This window comes from Terrapene carolina, unplaced genomic scaffold, assembly GCF_002925995.2.
Source record: "Terrapene carolina triunguis isolate 2854851 unplaced genomic scaffold, T_m_triunguis-2.0 Scaffold790, whole genome shotgun sequence".
NCBI lineage: Eukaryota > Metazoa > Chordata > Testudines > Emydidae > Terrapene > Terrapene triunguis.
In genome coordinates, this window is record NW_020665141.1 from 2776266 (window position 1) to 2795788 (window position 19523).

Consider the following 19523-nt stretch of genomic DNA (forward strand, 5'->3'; position numbering starts at 1 on the left):
CCCTGTGCATTTATTATTATTCTCTTTGGAAGGTTACTGTAGGAAACTGCCCTTGAAGATGGCACTGGAGCATTTTAATCTGCATCCTGAATGGAATCTTAAGGACTCACCACAACACTGACACCCACTTATAGCGAGCAGGTCAGCTCAAAGACCCAATGTTCGCCCAGCGCATTCTGCCTCTCAATCTGTATACAGCGAAATACGTCTTAAGGGACCAACAGAAATTGGTAGCTTAACAGAGGTGGATCTTCTCTTAGTGGTGGGTGAGGCAAAATGAGGGATGGGGATATTTTGGGGTGGTCTGTTTAGACAGACAGTTCCCTAATCAGGGTGGTCTCTTGTGCAGGTATCATCGTATTACGCTTTTGCTTCATCTAGTGCTAATAATTTCAGCTTGAATTTCTGAACTGGAAAAATTAATCTGACCCAGGCATGAATTTGACTGATTCATAGGAGGGGAAGAAATTCCAAAGCAGCAACATAAATCTTGTAAGCAATTTTTTAATTTAATTACACACTGAAAATCTACTCCCAGCTGTGCATTCCCGGGAAGGTAATAGTTTAGTTAGAAGCAGCTCTGGTAAGACTGATTCAGTGAAACTCCAGCAATATCCCAGTAATTTTTTTTTTTTTTTAAAGGTTCAAATAGGAGCCAGGGGTAGCTGCAAAATTGTACAGCACCTCCCTCTGGCCCAGTAATGCTCAACCTTCTCCCTGCTAGAAGAAGAGGATTTGTTCAACTGATAACCCACCCCTCAAAGAAGTCTCTCTCTGGAAAGCAGCTGCATTTAGCAGGTGCCCTTGTTCAACTCCTCTGCTGAAAACTTTTTTTCTAGTACAGGTTCCTCCCAGCTCTGGGAGAGCAGAGTTCCGGCTTCACGGGGCCTGTCTTATGCCATCTCCTCTCACCTGCTTGTGACATTAGATCCCCCAGCTGTTAAAACCCTCTTCAGCTCCGTGCTCTCCCTGCCCCCTATTCCAATTTGTCTAATCCCTCCTCTAAGCTCCCCTTCCCCAACCCTCCTCCTGGTGCCAATTGTAAGAAAAGTGTCTTGGTTTGGAGATGCAAAAGTCTGATCACCCTGTCCCAGCACCTTGCAGTGAAGGCAAAGCAGAGGCACAGTAGACTGTAGGGACAGGCAGAGCTGAGAGAATCTCATACCAGACGCTTCCCACCCCTCCTGCTTCCAGGTAAATGGAGACCATAGTTCAGTGCAGGAAGCTGATCTGATTGGAACGGATGATGGTTTGCTGCCCTCTGCTGGTCTCATCAAAAGATGCACCTTTAGATCTCACCTCTTTTTGCCTCCTGGGTTGAAATAGCCTCTCTTAAGAGATTGTGATGGGTCAATAAGCACCTGACAATATGAGGAAAAGAAATTGCTTTATGTTGATTATTATTTGTATTACCATAGCACCCAGATGGAACTTGATACTTTAAAAATCAGTGCCCAATTAGCTGTGTGCAATCCTACGAGGCAGTGTTTTTGTATTACCACATCCGTAAACTTTGCACTAAAAATCACAGTGCACAATGGACCTTGGTGAGTCACTTTTTTTTTTAATGTCCTGACACCAAGTTTCAACAATGTGCTGATCAGCCACTTTGTGACCCTGTAGCTACTCCCTGGGGGCTTTCTGCTAACTGCCTTGTTAAAGTATCTATCTGATTGGAACCCAAAGAAACCAGAAAACTAAAGAATCAAGTCTGAAAATTCCTCTCGCCCCATTCTCTGGGAGGATTAGCATCCTTGGAGCCATTCTCAAACCCAAAGAAGTCAATGGGAATTAAGGGTGCCCAGCACCTTTATTTAAGTTAATTAATTTGTAGGCAGTCAGCCTTTCCCATCAGGACTGCATCAGTCAGAGCTGAAACTACATGACCAAGTGTTGGCACCTGTTAATGGGATGGCTTTTTGGTCGGCTGATCTCAGTCCCTATCCTGCCAGAAGTGCTCAGCATTTGATGGGTGTACAAGGACCTCCTGCTGCTCAGTGGGTGTGACTGACAATCCCACGTCAGCTTGTCACAGGTAAGGCCAGGGAGTTTACTCACCACGAACAGGGTACTTACCTTGAGTGGGTGCAGGTGCCTAGCTCACTAACACTAGAAGCTGGGTCACCGCGGGACAATCAAAGGCAGTAACTCCCCACACCGGGAATTCAGTTTCATGGATGCAAAGTGATCTGACCGTGTGGGTCCAATATTAATGATCACAATTGGCAGCTTCTTCTCATGGGCAGCAAGTGCAAACCTGTAACCAGAGTACACCTGCAGGGACACAAAGGAACAAAGTGATGAGGAGCCTGGGCAGAGGAAGAGCAATAGAAAGTACCAGTCCGCATAGGCCATTGCCCAATGGTGGGACACGATTGTTCCCTCTGGTGTATTTGCAGATACAGACTACACAGAAGAATGCTACATAAACTACTCTTCATTCAAGCACTAGATCCTTTCTTCAAACCTGTACAGGATGGGAGCAGCTGCTATTTAACTCCTAACAGGGGAAAGATTTTCAATACTGTGGAAAATATTCCCTCTTCAATGGGTTTTTGTGACTCTCCTTGCCACCATTAGCTAGTTATCATAGGGCCTTGCTTATATGCTTCCACCTTCGTGGCCTATCTCCTCTGCCCATTTGGTCCTGCTGGTGAAGTCCGGGGATAAACATGAGACCTTGATCGCTTCCAGGGACAGGATTATGACTTCACTTCAGGCTCAAGAAGCAGTTTGGCCCCAAGTATCCTGAAGAGGTAAGGATTGGAACTCAACAGCCTTGGCCTTACCCACTCACATCAGCCCTTGAGACGTGTGTGAGCATTTTACAGTGCAACTTCATTCTGTAAAGTAGCTTTCATGTAAATTTTGTCCCAGACTCCTTCCCAGGTTAAGTGGTGGACTCAGAGTCAGGATAAATAACAGCAAAGGCAAGAAGTGGCTCAGGGAGAAAAAAAGATGGCAAAGCAAAGAAGGGGAGCTGCCCAGCAGGGCTGTTCCAGAAAGCAGGTGAAGGCTCTCTGCTCCCTCATCTGCTTCAACTTTTTTCAGCAGTCTTATGAGGAATTCACTTGCAACTCTGTTCTCTCCTGGCAGAGAACGCTCTATGCCAGTCTGCTTCCTGCAGGTCTCCAGCCTGGGTAATGTATAAGCCTTCCCACACTAGAGACAAAGTTATTTCAGGTTGCCATTCCCATAACGCTAGGGCGTGAGAGGAATATGTTAGAAAATTCAAAGGAAAACTTGAAGTGGGGGTGAAGAGGGATTTTGCAGCACTCAGGGGTCTCATAACTTCCTGATATTTCACATCGGGCTTAATAGGGTGCTAAAGACAAAAGGTTTGGGCAAGAAAAGGTGGGACCGTGATCTTTGCAGGGTTAATCTGTATCTAAAGTCAGGCAGATAACAGGGCTACCTGGGCAACCGTGGAGATTAAAAAAGTCTAGCTGGGATAGCAGAGGCAGATCAGAGCAGTATCAGGGAAATGGCTAAGTCAGACTGGCACTGGAGTGAAAAGCACATTACAGGTACCCCAAGGGATGGCTGTGAAGCCAGATTATAAAGGGAGTAGAACAAAATACTAGGAAACTCTGGAGACTGGATTGAGATAAAAGGGATGGTGGTCCCAGATTACGGGACCAGGGACAATTGCAGAGACAGTAGCCCTGAAAAATAGGAATACAGAGAGGAGAGATGAGCAGTTACCTGCAAAGAGGATCCTGCCACCAGCATGGAATCTGATTCAGCCAGGCGCTTGTGCACAAAGTCCACTTTCTCCCGGCTAACTGTGTCCCCGAAGAACGTTACATCTGGCTTCAGGATCCCACCACATCTGCTGCAGGCCGGGACGCGGAAGTTATGCACCTGCTCCTCCGTGAGGAAGACATCCCCATCAGGGGCTATGCCATGTGCTTCAGCTCTCCAGGTGGGATTTAGTGCTTCAAAGCACTTCTGAAGCTCAGAGCGGGGAGTTTGCTCTCCACAGCCGAGGCAGAGAACCCTGAAACACAGTTCATGGTCTTTCAAAGGGCCCCATCTCCACTGGGCTGCAGCGATTCACTGAGCCAAAGATTTTAAGGCCATCTAATCTAATCATCATCTGACCTCCTGCATAATACAGGCCCGAGAATGTTACCCAGTCATTCCTGCATGAAGGCTGGAAGGCCCAATATGGCCCTCACAACTCTGTGTTTAACTATGACCCTGAAGGAAACTGCCCTATGGGAGCAGGTGGGTTCTAAAGAACATGTGATCTAAAGCAGTGCTTTTCAACCTGTGGTCCATGGACCCCTGGGGGTCCACACACTATATCTAAGATTTCCAAAGGGGTCTGCACCTCCATTCAAAATGTTTAAGGGTCCACAAATGAAAAAGGTTGAAAACCACTGCTCTAGAAAGTCAGAACGACTCAAGAAGAGATCTAAGGGTACGTCTTCACTAGCAACGTTAAAGCGCTGCCGCGGCAGCACTTTAACATGGCTGTGTAGTTGTGGCACCATTGCTGGGAGAGAGCTCCCCCACGAGGGGAGTAGCTACCAGCACTGGGAGCACAGCTACGAGCGCTGGTGCACTGTCTACAGTAGCGCTGAAACTTGCATCACTTGGTGGGGGGGAGTGTTCCTTCACACCCCCGAGTGAGAAAGTTTCAGCGCAGTAAAGTGGCAGTGTAGGCAAGGCCTAAGTCCTCTACCTACTTCCCACCTCCATCCTCACCAGCCGGGGGGTATTCATGGTTTTAGCATTGCTCTGAACTATCACCACAGGTTCAACTTCCAACAGTGTCAACTCAGCCCAGCATCCTTCCAAGGCAGATAAACTAGCTGCCATGTTGTTTACTGTGTGTGCAGATCTTTCCTACAGGGCCTTCAAACATTGTGGTCCCATCTGCTCTGTGTAGACATTAAAGTACCTTGGGATCTTTTGGTAAGTGGCCTTGGCTAAAATTCCCCCTCCATTTCTGTGGTGCAGAGTGCTGCTCTCCCTCCCAAGAAGTGGCTGTACAGCAGTGGTGCTGTGTACATACAGTATGCAATGTCTGTGGCATGTACTATCCTTGCTGCACTTGTTGTCTCCAAACAGGTCCACCTTCTGTGCTTCCAGCACAACACACTGATTTCAGCCCCATTTAACTTTCCCTGCACACTCATGGTTCCTGTTCCCCTTCTTACCCTCAATGAGAAGACTCTAGATATGACAAAAAAGGAGAAGCTCCTAATTGTAACAGACTAAAGGGGAAACGAGTCAAACAGTGCTGCACAAAAGGTGTGTGAAATGTGGGAGCATCTGGGCATAAGATGTTCTGCCCCTTGAACAGCATCTGTGGATTAGCCACCCTCCCACCATAGCATGGCAACTCTGTGCTCACCTCCCCCGCAGTCAAGCAGCACCTTTATGTTGTCTCACCTGTGTAGTAACATGACATCTTTACATAATTCCTTGTGGACAACACCCCCGCCATAACACCACACCCATTTGTAAGCTACCCTCCCACCCATAAGATGGTACCTGTGCATTAACCATCTTTCCCCTAACCCTGTAGAGTACCTGTGTGTGCAGCCATGCAATTCCATCACCCGCTGACTCCCGGCCTTGATATGCAGGGCATCCACATTCTGGGTCACCAGCCAGTGCAGCTTTCCTAGCTTCTCCCAGTTTCTTAAGGCCAGGTGCGCTGCGTTAGGCTGGTGAGAGGAGAACTGGGGCCAGCCCACAAAGTTCCTTGCCCAGTACCTCTGGCGGGCACTGGCACTGCGAACAAACTCAGCATGCTGGATGGGTCGCCTGTCCGTCCTGGCATAAAGCCCCACCCCTTCTGAGCGGTAGTCTGGGATCCCTGATTCAGTGGAGATTCCAGCACCGGTCATTACCAACAGCCTCTGGGAATGAGAAACGAAGCGCTGCAGTGCCTCCACTTCCATGGCATCTGGAGCAGGGCTGGCTGGCACAAAGGCCAGGTTTGGAGCAGCCTTGGCCACGGAGTGAGATCTGTAATGGTGGAGCCCGAGGGCTCTGCAACCTTCCGGCACCTTCAAAGCACAGTATATGCTCATCTAGGATCCAAGGTGAATATATGGCAGTTAAACCTTAGAACACAGAGCTCTTCCTTAACTACAAAGTTACTTTTTCTTTGGCTACTGTGAGGAATTCATGATGCTGATAATGATACTTTGTCCTTCTCTTCTGCCTTCTAGTCAACAATCCCAAATCACTTTGGACACATTAATTAATTAAACAGCACCTGCGAGGAAAGCATTATTAGCCTCCTTTTCCAGCTAGAGAAACTGAGGCATAGAGAGGAGAAGTAACTTTCCCACGGTCATGCACTGAGTCAATGGTAGAGCTGGGACTAGACACCAGAACTCCTGACTCCCAGCCCTGTTTCCTACTCGCAGGTCTCACCCTTCCTCCTGGGTTGACAGGCAGCCCTGCCCCCCCGCAAGTGGGCAAACTTGGAAGAGATGGGGCCAGTTCTTCACATTTTATGACTTTTTTAAAGGGAACCAAGGCAGGGGAAAGCCAGAATCTACCTAACGCATGGCTTTACACTGGGTTGCAGTTGGACAGCGTCCCTTTCAGGCACATGCGATGGGCACCAAGACTGGCAGTGGAGAGATAGGGTAAGAGAAACGCAGGGATATCAAGCCCATCTCCACTGGCCTTGCCTGGTTTGGGAGCCCAGTTTCTCCTCAGGTGGGACCTTTGCTCTGCTGCTCTCAGTGCAGAGTTTTCTCCAAATCCGGTGGGGAGCAGCCCACACAGAAGCAACATCACACGGAGCAAAGCCCTCACCACAGCAGCAACCCTTATCTTCAGAACCCCTCCCCACAGATGATGCCCCTCCACGCCACTGGCCTCTGATGAGGGGAAGGCAGAGATGACTTGCATTGTTGTCTCCCCGCTCTCCAGGATAGAGGCCCTGCTGGTAGAGATTCCTTCAGCATCCCACCCTTTTGGGCAGGAGAGTATGGAGCCTCTGGCTGTTACAGAGCCTGGGCAAAACAGGCCTTGAATTGGTGGGTGAGTTTGCAACCTAAGCTGCCTACCAAGCCAGTCGCCATTTTGGGCACCATCCCCCTCAGTATGAGCAAGAGGGGAGGCAGGAATGGGGCCTATCTCTGCTGCTTCTCTAACAGCAGGGAGGCCTGGGTTCAGTGTGTCTCTGAGCTGCTGCTCCCTTACAGGGGTCTGGAGGGAACCAGGAACAGAGGGGTCCAGTGTAGGAGGAGCAGCTGGGCGATGGAGGCCGACAAAGGGGCCGCAGAGTGGCCCACAAACAGTAGGGGACAGCATTAAATGACTGAGGGGTGGAGAATGGATTTTGGAGAGCTAGCAATGTAAATTGGCTGCAGGGGAAGAATGGATTTTGGAGAGCTAGCAATATAAATTGGCTGGGGGAGGGGAATTGATCTGGGGACAGGAGAGGCATTGATTGCTTTGGCGATAGGGTTGGGAAAGAGTCAAAGAGCATAGAGGAGGAATGGCACAAGGAGAGACATTTGTCCACCCTATTTTCAGGAGATTTTTGTCCACTCTGTAATTTCCCTGTGTAAAAAGAGCATTTAAAAAAAAACAAAATCAAACAATGGAGGGGATGAACTGCCTGGAGATCTCTGGAGACTGAGACAAGAGGATAGAAAACAGGGAGAGAATTTGTAATTCACACCAAATATATCAGCTTAGGCCAGCATGGGAGCCTAAAATGAAGAGCCTGATTTGCAAAGGTGGGTGCTGAGTGCCAATTACAGTCAATGGATGTTGCAGCTGCTCAGCATCACTGAAAATGTGACCACTTTCTTAGGTACCTAAGTATGGATTTAGGTACCTAATTTTAGGCACCCACATCTGAAAAGTTTGGCCTGGATTTCAAGGTATTAGGCCTTGCCCCGCTCAGCATTGCAAGGCCTAAGGCCCAGACCCTCGAAGGTTTTGGGCGCCTAACTCCCATTGAGTTCACATCTACCCAACTGGGCCCCGCAAGCAAGATAGGTGAAGAAATAACTAATTTGTGAATCCTGAAGGGGCCTAGTTGTGAATTAGGTGCTAAGCTGCTGGACAGGGTCAAGACTGAGGCAGAGGCAGCTGAGCCCAGGCCCAGACACCAAAATGTAGGTGCATCAGAGATTTTAACAGCAGAAACGTAGGCGCCTAGAAACATTAGGCACCCACAGGCTTACGCAGCAGCTGAGCAGGGATTTTGTGAGTGCTAGTGGCACCTAAATATTGGATGTAGGCACCTGAATTGGCAATTAGGCACCTAATGTCTATGCTATAGCCACTACTGTGGCACAGCTGTGGCCCTGCTGCTGTGATGATGTAGCGTAGACACTTCTTACATCGACGGAAGGGGTTTTACTGATGATGTAGGTAATCCATCTCTCTGAGAGGAAGTAGCTCGGTCTACCTAGCCATGTCCACACTGGGTGTTAGGTCAACCTAACTACGGTGCTCAGGGCGCAAAAATTTTCACAACACAGCTAGGTCGGCCTAAGTTTTAGGCGTAGACCAGTCCTCAGTCTGACTTGTAAATCCCTCCCCGAAATGTGTTTACAAATCTGGGACCTACAGCTGAATTTTTTAATGGGATTTAGCCAGCTAAACAAGCAGATAGGCACATGGGCCCAGAGCCCCAAAGGTATTTAGGGATTTCAATGGGAGTTAGATGCCTGAATATCTCAGAGGACATTTTCAAAGATTCAGCCCAGGTGCCACCTAACCCATCTAGGTGCATAAGTTCCCACCAGCCGACATTTCCAAAGCAGCCTAAGGGCTGCTACCATTTTGCAGCTAAAGAGCTGCTCTGAGCCCTAGCACAAGCTGAAGCCCCAGAGGCTCTGTCCCAGAACTGGGATTTTTAAATTAATTGGAGGAATGTCTATCTTGCCAACAGGGCCTGATCCTGTAGGTGTGCTCTAAGCATGCCTGCATCCTGTCAGACCCTGCAGCAGGAGGGTCCGGATGGTGGTCACCAACAGATGGAGGGGTGGCCAGTACAGCACCTGCACAAAAGAGAGCGGGAGACCCAGGGAAATATAGGGTGAGGCGAGGTAAGAGAGGGATGAAGTATGAATGGGGGTGGAAAGCAGGGGGTTAGTTGCTAGGGCACAAGCTCCCTAAGCAGATGACCTGGTTTAGATGCCTAACTCCAGGAGAAGGTTTGTGGCTGGGGATCCCAAGTGGATGGAAGCGCCTTTCTCTGGCCCATCAGCTGATCAGACCAAGTCAGACCCTTAGATGCTTAAGCCCCTCTCCTCTGCCTGCCCCTCCCCCTGGCATTTTACTCCTGGATAGCTTAAGTGGTTCCTGCTCAGTTCTGAAAATTTTACTTCCTGGTCAGCTTCTAAAAATCCCTTAGTTGCTTAACTATCTCCATCTCTAGTCTAGGGAGCGTAGGCAGCATAGCGCTGCCTAACTCAGGGCTGAAGATTCCACTAGACAGTGGGCCACCTAGGGGGTTAGTCATTGCTCTGCTCAGCTGAGCAATGCAAACATCCCTTTAAAAATCTGGTCCTAACTAGAGAAGCCACTTTTGAAAATGGACGTAGCTGTTTAAGGGCACGTCTACACTTAAAACGCTGCATCGGCACAGCTGCACTGATGCAGTTGCGCTGCTGTAGTGCTTTACTGATGATGCTCTAAGCTGAAGGGAGAAAGCTCTTCCTTCAGCATAGTTAATCCACCTCCCCGAGAAGTGGTAGAAGCTCTCCTGCCAATATAATACTGTCTACACTAGGGGTTAGGTTGGTATAAGTGGATTTTTCACATCCCTGAATGATGTAGTTATACCAATATAGGTCTGTAGTGAAGACCAGACCTAAGTCACTTAGGCCCAGATTCTCAAAGATTTTAGGTGCCTAAAATGGATAGAGCTGAAGAGAAGCTAGTGACACAATCTTTAATAAGGGACTGACATGATGAGAGCAGTGGGAGCAGACACTTGTTTATGCATCAGCATATTGGTCAGACTGGAGGGGAGCAAGATGAGAGGTAGAGAGTCTGCAGTGGTGTAGGTGGGAGATGACAGTAAGCAGCAAAAAACAAGAGAAGGGATGTACAGTATTGGAGAAATGTGGTGAAAGATGAAAGAGAAAGATTTTGTGACAAGCAATACTGGGGGGCGAGGGGAGGCTAAATGTAAAGAAAGAAATATTTAATGAAGAGAAATACACTTGAAAAACAGGATTTTTTACTTTTAAACTATGATTCTTAATCTCAATGCTTTCTAGTCCACAAAATAATTAAAAATCATTTTCCATTTCACTCTCCTGCCAAGTCCCACATCTACAGTTCTTTGTTTCCCGTTACAGTTGCAAAAAATACTAACATTTCACACACCGACTATAAACCACTACCGAGACAGATCAGATCAGCATTACAGCAGGAAAGGGGCAGCATCAGAAGATAACCCCTAACTCCAAAGATCTCTACAGCACCCAGCTTAGCCATACCTCCATTTCTATAAAACATGCATCTTAACAAGAGAAAAATAAAACAGAAAAAATAAAGCCCTTGTTGTTAAACCAGCAAGAAAATTTCTATAAGCATTTGCAATTTCACCTCTCATGTTATGGTAGTGCCTGACCTTCAGAGAAGACAAAAAGGCTGCTGAAACAGAGAACTCTGGGAAATGTAGTTTATAAAAACAAAACTAAAAGGAAAACTACAAATCCCACAATTCAAAGAACACACATGTTGAAAAACTGAGCAAAGAAAAAAAGAACAAGATTTCAAAACACCAGGGAAACCAATCATACAATCCTTTCTCTCAAAGTCTAGGGGGAGAAATTCACATGAGTACTAGAGATAGATTCTAGCAGTACTTAGCTTATTACACTTAATTTAGCAGATCATCTATGCTGGCATTATATTTTAATTCATGAATTTGGCATCTTATAATATAGACAGCAGAGATAGCTTGAGAAAAGGTGCAGCATGTGTGAAACTTTCATAGGACAGAAAGGTGACAGGAAGTTGGTGTCACAAGTTGGCTGATGGACTAATTAGCCTAATAATGCCCATGATACCCTGCAACCAGTCTGGTTCACCCCATGCTGGAAAGCAGGTGACTGGCAAGTGAGCAAGGGTCACAGAGCTAATATCAAGGGGAATTAGTCCCCTGAAGACTATGATTAAGCATATTGATGTGTTTGGGCTTTTGGCTTCAAAATGAAAACCTTGTCTGTTTCTCTTGGGCTATGAAGCACAAATATTATCTCCTAGCTTCTAAGGTTCAACTGAGGTGTGATTATCTAATTGAGAACTTTTCAAAGTATTCTGTCTTGAGAGGTTGAAATGCAGCTATCATTAGCAATTTTTAGCAGCTTCTTTAGAGGCTGACTTCTTGCCTGACTGAAAAAATAGATAAGGTGAAGGTTCTTAAGTAGGTTCCTTTTTAGTTGTGTCTCCTTTTCTCTGGGTTTTCTGTGTTTCTCACTGGGGTTCTCTGTGATGTTTTTGGTTTAGTGGAGTTAGAATAAACCCTGATCTTCCTCTCAAAGCCAGGGCCGGCTCCAGGCACCAGACAAGAAAGCACGTGCTTGGGGCGGCACATTGTAAGGGGTGGCATTCCGGCCAATCTTGGGGTGGCACATTCTGGCCACCCTGCCGTGTTTTTGTTTTGTTTTGTTTTTTGCTTTGGTAGCCCGGTCAGCAGCTCCGGCTCCCCATGCTCCGCCAGTCCCAGCCCAGCCCTGCAGGGGCACGGACACCAGCTCGGGGGGGCAGGAACTAGCGATCCCCGCCGCTCACCATGCCGCCGGGCTCCCCGGGACGCGCCACTCCCCACCGCCTCCACCGGCCTCCGCCTCCTGTGCCGCTCTGAGTCCAGCCTGGCTGAGCCGCCTTTAAAGGGGCGGCTGAGCCAGCACCGCCTGCAGCCCCCGGGAGAGGCACCCCAAGGCCAGAGGGGGGAGCCCCTCTCGCCCGGCTGCGAGCGAGCTGCAGCACCTGGCTGCCCATGGGCGGAGGGAGCGGGCGAGCACTGCCCTTCACCCCCCTGCGAGCAGCCTTGACCGCCTTCTACGCACTCCCTGCAGCTGCCATTTTTTTTTGCTTCGGCAGTCCAGCCACCTTTTTTGTTGTTGTTGTTGCTTGGGGCGGCAAAAAAGCCAGAGCCGGCCCTGCTCAAAGCTGTGGTGGTTCAGTCTGTGTTCCTGAGGAGCTCTGCTGCCTTCTTTTTCGGATGCTTTGTGTGCTCTGGGGGTGCTTCTTCTCCAGAGCGGGGAAGGGCAGAGTTCATGAATTCCTAAAGTGAATCCAGTGCTCACGCCCTTCAAAGAGCATGACTGACCCCTGAAGATGTAAGGGCAGCTTTATAATATTCCCTTCTTTCCAACAAGAGGGGGACAGAGGAATGGGAGGTGACTCAGCGAACATAGCCAAAGCAGAGGCCCCAGTGTGACGTTGCACTCTATATGATTTTTTGAAAATATGCTAATGAGCACGAATATAATGTAACTGGAAGATGCTTCATGCAAATGGTCTCTTGTAAGGTATCATTACAAAGCTTATAATCTACTGAGTATGGTCATCCAATTTTGCAACAGAAAAGCTTCAAAAACAGACTCCAATGAGAAACTGATGAACTGGAATTAATTTGCAAACTAGATACCATTAACTTGGGCTTGAACAGAGACTGGGAGTGGCTGGGTCATTACACAAATTGAATCTATTTCCCCAAGTATCCTCATACCTTCTTGTCAACTGTCTGAAATGGGCCATCTTGATTATCACTACCAAAGTTTTTTTTTCTCCTGCTGATAATAGCTCATCTTAATTAATTAGCCTCTCAGAGTTGGTATGGCAACTTCCACCTTTTCATGTTCTCTGTATGTGTATATATATCTTCTTACTATATGTTCCATTCTATGCATCTGATGAAGTGGGCTGAAAAAAGCCCATGAAAGCTTATGCTCAAATAAATTTGTTAGTCTCTAAGGTGACACAAGTACTCCTGTTCTTTTGGTATCATTCTTGTATCTGAAACTAGAAATATTAAATATAACTCTGAGGGCCTATTGTAATTATGCAAAGTGTGGGCCATTAATGGTGGCTTGGAATCTTGATGGCTCCCATTAAACAGGACAATTGGTTGTAAATGGCCCTGTTTACTTGTAAGACCTCCTGTATACCTGTGTGCTGGAAAGTGGGTGATCATGTCACCTGCACTGGACTCCATCTTTAACCTGGTGCTTTTCCATTTAGAAGGAGGGGTGGGAACCCAGAGAGGTACAAAGGATTCCCGCCTTATGGAAAAGATATATAAGGGGGTGGAACAGCACAAAGGGGGTTGCAGTCATGAGAAATCCCTTAGCTACCACCTGAGCTGGAACAAGGACTGTACCTGGGGAAAGGATTGGGCCCAGACTAGAAAGGAGTCTAGTCTGTGAAAGAAGCTTATTGGAACATCTCTGAGGGTGAGGTTTCATCTGTAATCTGTTTCTTACTGTATTAGGCTTAGATTTGCGTGTTTTTGTTTTATTTTGCTTGGTAATTTACTTTGTTCTGTCTGTTATTACTTGGAACCACTTAAATCCTACTTTTTATATTTAATAAAATCACTTTTTGCTTATTAATTAACCCAGAGACGTAATTAATACCTGGGGGAGCAAACAGCTGTGCATATCTCTCTATCTGTGTTATAGAGGGAGAACCATTTATGAGTTTACCCTGTATAAACTTTATACAGAGTAAAACTGATTTATTTGGGGTTTGGATCCCATTGGGAACTGGGTATCTGGGTGCTAGATACAGGAGCACTTCTTAAGCTGTTTTCAGTTAAGCCTGCAGCTTTTGGGGGACGTGGTTCAGACCTGGATCTATGTTTGCAGCAGGCTAGCATGTCTGGCTCAAGAAGACAGGGTACTGAAGTCCTAAACTGGCAGGGAAAATAGGCCCAGCACATCAGGTGGCAGTCTCAAGGGGGTCTCTGTGACCCAAACTGTCACACCCGGCTACCTGAGTTGTGAAGGCCAAAAACTAGGTTAAAAAAATCATTAGCTAAGTTCCTGGAGAAGAAGTCCATCAATGGCTATTAGCCCAGATGGTCAGGGAGGCACCCCATGCTGCGGGTGTCCCTAAACCTCTGACTGCCAGAAGCTGGGATTGGATGACAGGGGATGGATCACTCAAATTGCCCTGTTCTGTTCATTCCCTCTGAAGCAACTGGCACTGGCGTCTGCGGGAAGACAGGATACCGAGCTAGATGGACCATAGGTGCTGGAACTATGGGTGCTGCTGCGTCCCATGGCTTGAAGTGGTTTCCATCATATACAGGGTTTACAGTTTGGTTCAATGGCTCTCAGCACCCCCACAACACAAATTGTTCCAGCACTGTTAAGATGGACATTCTTCTGACCCAGTATGACCATTCTTATGAGTTATTCCCTTTATCTGACAGCAAGTAGATGGTGGTAGCAGTCACTGGGACTAGCCAGGAGTGGCCAGGACTGAGCCAAAGTGCCATGTGGTTCTCCATCCCCTCGCCCCCACTTAGGGAAAACTGTTCCTGGATGCCTCCGTTGCATGGGAGTTGTGCTCCCCTCCGGCCTGCTGTGCCCTTATTCTCAGTCTCTCCCCAGGTAGTCAGTGGCCTTACTGAGGCTGCAAAGAGCTTTGGGCTGCCTTCCTGTCCTCCAAGCTGTCTGGAAGAGTCTAAGGGAGTGTTTCTTGGCATTGGTCCTGTAAGAGAGCAGGACAGTTGCTGTGGTGCTGATGGTATTGGCAGTGGAGGAGAAATGGATGAGCTTCCCCCTGAAGATGCCTGAGCTCTGGGAGAGGCTGCTGCACATGTGGAATTTTTGGGAGACAGGAAGGGGACAGGAGGCTGGGGTTGCCAAGAGGGTGACAGGCTAATTAGTATAATCAGGCCCATGATGCCCTGGGGAAAAAGACTGACATGGGGCAGCCTTGTGGGTTTTTTTCAGGGGGTTAGCTCTGTCAGCAAGAGAGGCTCCCAGTGGAATAGCTGCGCCGTCCAGTGTGAGCTAAGCAAGTGGTTCACCCCATGCTCTAAAGCAGGTGGCCAGCGAGTGAGCAAGGGTCACATGGTCTATAGTTTCAGCTTTGTGCAGTGGTAGTCTATCCTCATCATCATATCCACTCATTATACTCCTCACCCGAACATAGCCACTCTATGAACTTCATACCCTCATATCTCAATGCCTGTACTTTGACCCATCAATCTTTTACCCCCAATCGGGGATATTGCAGATTATGTATTCCTTATGCCACCCGATTTTAAACCAAACTTTGCACCCTCGATAATCTGTACGTTATTCCCGATAACCAGAAACTTCTATGCTCAAACACTGTTCACTTTTTTTAACATCATCTTAATAAAATTTCTAATTGTAGCCTCTGAGGTTCAGCTGAGGCATGGTTATTGCTAATTGAAAACTTTTCCCAATATCCCACCTTGAGAGCTTGAATTACAGCTGTACTGGGTAATTTTTGGCAGCCTTTGTAGAAGCTGACTTCTTACCTGAGTAAAAAAACAGATGAGATGAAGGTCCTTGGGAAGGTACCTTCTTTGTTTTATCTCCTTTTGTCTGAGCTCTCTACATTTCTTACTGGGGTTCTTTGTGGTGTTTCTGGTTTGTTGGGGCAGGAATAAACATTGGTCTTATCTTAAAGCTGTCGTGGTTTATTCTGTGTTCCTGAGGCAATTGTTTTCCTTGTTTGGTGCTCTTTCTAATGAAAGAATGAAAGTTGTATGAGATAGATCAAACTGTAAATGATCCAGTATGATATTAATTTGATAATTTACTTTGGGGTCCTTTTCTAATACAGTAGTCTAAGCTTTTTTCCTCAGTATTTTACAGGGTCAATACAATTAGCTAATTAGCATAAAATATCCCAGAATGCTTCAGTATCTCTTCTTGTCTTTAAATTGGTAATAAAATTAGGGGAAGTCAAAATCTGTGTAAATATCTTATTGCTTAATTATAACAGAGGTAGGTTTACATTGACCTGATGGAGGAAAGTTTTCAGGGCATTTTGAGTTCTAGTGAAAACTCCCTTTAACCTGAAAGAGTGATCAGATTTTAGTGGCATGTAAGATTGGGACATTTTTCTTTAGCTTTGTGTAGTGGTAGTATCATAGCCAATGAGGTTAATCTGAGGTGTGATTATTGCTAGTTGAAAACTTTTCCCAATACCCCGCCATGGAGACTTGAAATATAGTTGACATTGGCAATTTTTGACAGTCTTATGTAAGACTGATATGGTTGTTGTAAAATCAGATTTAGATTGTGGGTGTTCATTATTGATTAACCTATTCCTAGCATTTTAAGTGCATGAGTTTTGAGTGGACCTAGGTGTGGGTGATGCTACTATTCATTGTTTTAACTGATAGGTTTTCTTCTCTTATTTTTTTTTTATTGTTCCTATTGGAGTAAATCATTGCCTGTTACTAGTGAGTGCTGCTGAATAACTGCATGTAGGGAATGTTCTGTTTATTTAATCAGTAAATGTCTCTTGATAGTTCAGTTTTTGGCCCCTCTCATAAGGAGCCCTGTAGTGAGTGGGGTTAAGGTATAGCTTCCAAGTGCAATACCCACCGGGCATTGTGGTGGGGGCAGTGAACTCTGGGTATGAATGTCTCTAGGCTGGGTGACCCTGAGTATTAACAGATAGTTCTTCGAGTCCTCAGATCTTCTGCCGCAGGGATTAGTGTTTCATAGCAATGGAGCAGAGCTACAACTCCGTATTAATGTCCCCGAGCACTCGGTCGGCGCATGGGTCTCTTCACCCTTCAGACCCCCCTGCGCATACTCAGAGAAAGTCACCAGCCAAATCCCCCCAGCCCCCAGCCTTGTATCTCAGGAATATACCATCCTGCACTGCTCAAGACCCTTTCTTGAGCAATGCAAGTTTATTAATTGCTTCTCCACTTTGTCAATGGAAAGTAGATATACACCAGCCTTTGTAACCTAAGCAGATTTATCAAGCACTTCAGTCAAACTCACTGATAAACATTAAAATACATGTATTGATTACAAAAGATAGATGTTAACTGATTATAAGTGATAGGCCAAAAATCAGAGTCGTTACCAAAGGAAAATAAAAGATAAGCACACAGTCTAAATTCTCAACCTTATTAGACTAGGCAATATCTGGACTAAGTTTTTCTCATCCCACTGGATATTGCAGGTTGGGTACAGTCCTTCATATGCAGGCTCTCCCTGTTAGCCTGGAGACTAGTCTCCTCAGCTCCAGCATTCACATTGGCTTCAGTGTAGGTGGAAGAAGAGACAGGACAAACCAAGTGGCCTCTGTCCCCTATTTTATATCCTCAGTCCATGTGCTTGGAGAACACAAGTCCAGTCATGTCTGGTGGAGATTGCTGAGTCACCAGCAAGGTTGAGCAATTCCCCTGGGGTGGCCTTGTGCATGTGAGTCCTTGCATTGTAGCTCCCTTGCTGGACAATGGCTGTTGATGGTTGTTCAACGCCCGCCCGGGCGTTGGTTACCTCCCTTGTCCTTGTCTCTGGGGATCTAATATCTGAGCAATTCCCCAACTCGTGACATATTTTAGTGACAACCATACTACACAATCTCATAACTTCATATGCCCTAAAGCAGGGGTTCTCAACCTTCATTGTACCGCGACCCCCTTCTGACAACAAAAATTACTACACGACCCCAGGAGGGGGAACCAACCAAAGTCAAAGCCTGAGCCCCGCCACCCAGGGCTGAAGCCCTTAGGCTTTGGCTTCGGCCCCAGGCAGTAGGGCTTGAGCTTTGGCTTTGGCCCCAGCAAAACCTAACACCAGCCTTGGCGACCCCATTAAAATGGGTTCACAACCCACTTTGGGGTCCCAACCCACAGTTTGAGAACCACTGCACTAATTATATATATATTTAGATAGAACAATGGCTTTCAGCAGATCATAGCCTTTCCCACGATACCTTACATGTCATGCTTTATATTAAATACAATTATATATAAATGATGAATATGGGGTTTACAGGGGCGCTCCCCCGAGGTGTAGAGTGTCAAACCAGGGTTGAGCAAAAGTGCCATGTGTTTTTTTCCCCCTCCCCCCATGATAGGCAAGCTGCTCCTGGAGGCCTGAGGTACATGTAAGTTCTGCTCCCCTCTGGTGTACCGTGGCCTCTCTTCTCAGCCTCTCCACAAGTGGTTACCGGCCTTACTGAGGCGGCAAGGAGCTTTGGGCTGCCTTCCTCTTCTCCAAGCTGTCTGGAAGAGTCTAATGGGGTGTTTCTTGGCATTGGTCCTGTAAGAGAACAGGACAGTTGCTGTGGTGCTGATGATATGGGCAGGGGAGGAGAAATGGGTAAAATCTCCTCCTGAGGATGCCTGAGTCCTGGGAGAGGCTGCCACACATGTGGAACTTTTGGGAGACAGGAAGGGGACAAGAGGCTAGGGCTGCAAAGAGGGGGATTGGCTAATTAGCATAATAAGGCCCATGATGCCCTGCGACCAGACTGGGGAAAAAGGCTGACATGAGGCAGACTTGTGGGGTTTTTCAGAGAGGCTCATGGTGGAATAGCTGCTGGCAGCTTCATCCAGAGTGAGCTAGGCAGGCCGTTAGTTCACCCCATGCTGTAAAACAGGTAGCTGTTGAGTAAACAAGGGTCACATGGTCTCTCCCGTTAGCTTTAGGCAATGGCAGTATCATAGTCTGTGAGGGTCAACTGAGGCGTGATTATCGCTAATTGAAAACTTTTCCTAATGCCCTGCCTTGATAGCTTGAAATATAGCTGCTGTTGGCAATTTTTGGCAGTCTCTGTAGAGGCTGACTTTTTGCCTGAGTGAAAAACAGATAAGGTGAGGAAGGTTCTCTGGGAGGCTAGGTTCTTTCTTAGTTTTCTTTTCTTTTCTCTGGGATTCCTGAATTTTTCACCAGGCTTCTATGGGGTATTTCTGATATATTGGAGCAAGAATAAATACTGATCTTGTCTTAAAGCTGTGGTAGTCTAATCTGTGTTCCTGAGGAGCTCTGCTATTTTCCTTTTCTGGTGGTTTGGGGGGGCTTGTTCTCCAGAGCTGGGAAGCACAGACTCCCTGAATTCTTAATGTGAGTCCTGTGCTCACTTGCTTCAAAAAGCATGACTGGACCCTAAAGGTGAAAGGGCAGCCATATAAGGTGCCCCTCAAGAAGGCAGACTAGATCGTTTGGCAGCTGGTGAAGAAGTGACTGTTTCTTCCCCAGAGAGCCAGCAACAAGCTAGTCTTCATCGCCTACAGGCATGGCAGTGCCAACATCCCCCGCATGGGAGACCTGTGCAATGTTGTGGTGATCACCCACGCCTTCCGCCTGCTGATGTGTCCCGACGCCATGGTATGGAACATCGCAGCAAACACCCTGCGTGATGTGATAAAGAAGTGGATCGGCAGAGCCCCCTCCAATGAAGACATCGCCACCTTCCTGAGCGGCTCTCTGGATGGCGAATTCAGATGGGACGGGCGCGACATTGCTTCACTGTGGTCCCGTGCTCACAACGCCACGCAACACCTGGGGAAGCACGTCGGCTGCCACTGGGTGTGGTGTGAGGAGCGC

At 47.2% G+C, this 19523-nt stretch overlaps 1 protein-coding gene and 3 non-coding genes across 5 annotated transcripts; 3 read left to right on the forward strand and 1 right to left on the reverse strand.

Moving 5' to 3' along the window:
* Window positions 1–488: 488 nt before the first annotated feature.
* Window positions 489–10609, reverse strand: SIRT4 (sirtuin 4). 2 transcript variants are annotated; one of them, XM_024198049.1, is made up of 5 exons: window positions 10555–10609; window positions 5545–6050; window positions 3706–4000; window positions 2077–2274; window positions 489–1361 (listed from the first exon to the last, which is right to left on the reverse strand). In XM_024198049.1, exons 2-4 carry the CDS (start codon window positions 6048–6050, stop codon window positions 2122–2124), a joined length of 954 nt encoding a protein of 317 aa, XP_024053817.1. In that variant the 5' UTR covers window positions 10555–10609; the 3' UTR covers window positions 489–1361; window positions 2077–2121. The 2 variants fall into 2 exon arrangements, with proteins under 2 accessions (XP_024053817.1, XP_024053818.1); XM_024198050.2 differs by lacking the exon at window positions 10555–10609 and adding an exon at window positions 10322–10372.
* A 4717-nt stretch (window positions 10610–15326) lies between these two features.
* Window positions 15327–15466, forward strand: LOC112105318. Its single transcript, XR_002908000.1, has one exon. It is a non-coding gene; the product is annotated as a U4 spliceosomal RNA (small nuclear RNA).
* Window positions 15467–16073: 607 nt separating this feature from the next.
* On the forward strand, window positions 16074–16214 carry LOC112105321. Its single transcript, XR_002908003.2, has one exon. It is a non-coding gene; the product is annotated as a U4 spliceosomal RNA (small nuclear RNA).
* Window positions 16215–18617: 2403 nt separating this feature from the next.
* LOC112105323 lies at window positions 18618–18758 on the forward strand. Its single transcript, XR_002908005.1, has one exon. It is a non-coding gene; the product is annotated as a U4 spliceosomal RNA (small nuclear RNA).
* The last annotated feature ends 765 nt before the right edge of the window (window positions 18759–19523 follow it).